The sequence below is a fragment of the Amphimedon queenslandica genome, unplaced genomic scaffold (genome assembly GCF_000090795.2).
Source record: "Amphimedon queenslandica unplaced genomic scaffold, v1.1 AMPQUscaffold_6067_Cont21971, whole genome shotgun sequence".
Classification (NCBI taxonomy): Eukaryota; Metazoa; Porifera; class Demospongiae; order Haplosclerida; family Niphatidae; genus Amphimedon; species Amphimedon queenslandica.
This window is the reverse complement of record NW_003553638.1, coordinates 1-1,798: the sequence shown is the minus strand read 5'-3', so window position 1 is coordinate 1,798 and position 1,798 is coordinate 1. Positions and strand designations below refer to the sequence as shown.

Below are 1,798 nucleotides of genomic sequence, written 5' to 3'. Positions count from 1 at the left end.
ATAGGAAACTTTATACTGCTAAATATTTCAATCTAAACATGTACGTGGTTTATGTATAACTGAAATTTATGTTCAAGATAACTTGTCATGCTATTACATCACTTACTGGTGGGGGCCAGTCAGTATCATTATCTGGTGGGATCAGGCCACACAAAAATGCTTCAATAACGAGTGGAGGAGTCTCCAAAAAGGAGAGAGGCAGAGTGTAGAGCTGATTAACATCAACAATGCACTCTTCACCAGTATCAACCAGTCTGACCTGTATACGAAACCAGTTTGACGTGTTATGATAATTATCATTCCCATACCTTGGCTTTCTCTTTATGATGAAAGTAGAGACCAAGAGGCTGTGAGAAATCCAGGACTAAAGCCCTATAGTAGGTACCACTGACTGAATTAAGACATAGGTAGTCACCAACTGATGGTTGGCCACACAGCATCCGATTACTGGGTTCACTGTAATAAAAGCCAAGATCCATTGAGATCTGAGATAGAGTGAGGGTAGGTGGCCTGTATGGGGTCTGGCCACGATGGAGAGGAGTGTGGTCGATGATCTGAACCCAGAGGTGACAGGGTGAAGCGACAGTTTTAACAAGAACCTTATGAGAAATGAAATGATGATTTAAATCAGTTCTAACTCTTCTTTTATCTCCCTCTCTCTTTCTCTCACACACTCTACCTTTCTCTCCTTCCCTCTCCCTCCCTCTTCCTCCCTCCCTCCTTCCTCTCCCTCCCTCCCTCTCCCTCCCTCTTTCCTCTCCCTCCCTCCCTCTCACTCTCCCTCCCTCCTTTCTCTCCCTCCCTCCCTTCCTCTCCCTCCCTCCCTCCCTTCCCCCCTCTCTCTCATCACCTTTACTACTCCATCAGTAGGAACTAAAGCTGGTGAAAGCTTGCTTGGTCTGATGTCAGACAGCTCCTCAAACAAATGAACATGAATACAATCAACTTTACTAGAAACACAATAAACCAAACACTCACTAAAAATAGTTAAAAATAAACACGTCACTCACCGACAGTTTCCGTAACACTTAATCTGATGACACACGCCCCATAACGGGTTGTTCCTACGAATCTCATTCTGTCTCTTTGTTCCCATGGCCACTAGCTGAGGAGGAGGTTCTGTTTGAAGCCGCTCGCATAATTTTAAAATGGCGTGACTCTGATTGAAGCATTGGAGGGTTAATAAAATTGATAGAGAAGGAGTGAAGTGAGAGCTGAGAGATGGTAGGAGGAGGGAGAGACGACTTTTGAATGTGGATTTGTTGGTTGGCAGAGAGTAACTGATGAGGTGAGTAATGATAGGAATAGTACCAGTTGATAATAGTGCAGGAAGAGAGGAATCAAGAACAACTAAATAAATAAATAAACAAATAAATAAATAAATAGATAAGTATATGCAAAGGCATGATCACATCTGAAATATTACAGTATTATGCCAAATTCGTTTTTATCAGGGTTTTCCATAAAGCATGCTAAGTGAGCTAAAAGCATGCTTTAATATAGAGTAACTTTAAAACTGATTAAATATCCAATTTTGATAGCAAGCTTTCTACACAACATCAGTGCATGTTATAGTACATAGACTTTGACCAGATTTTTGAGCAGCTTTGTAATGTAAATTCTCTGGTAGCATCAATGTAGCAAATTCTACTTCACATGTATTCTACACAATTTTGGCTTGCTACAAAAAAAAACTACCGAGTTTTTAATTAAGGCCAATCAGGGCATACAGGACGGCATACATATACATGTACATTAAAACATGTATCTATCATAATCTTGTTTGATGACTTATCAT

General features: G+C 40.6%; 1 protein-coding gene across 1 annotated transcript; it reads right to left on the bottom strand.

Moving 5' to 3' along the window:
• Positions 1–106: 106 nt before the first annotated feature.
• LOC109592175 (putative ATP-dependent RNA helicase TDRD12) lies at positions 107–1,350 on the bottom strand (the record flags this gene model as incomplete). The annotated part of the gene is made up of 4 exons (XM_020007705.1): positions 107–259; positions 309–599; positions 851–950; positions 1,011–1,350. Coding segments are annotated over 4 exons (884 nt in total), but the record flags the coding sequence as incomplete, so codon positions are not given.
• Between the last annotated feature and the right edge of the window lie 448 nt (positions 1,351–1,798).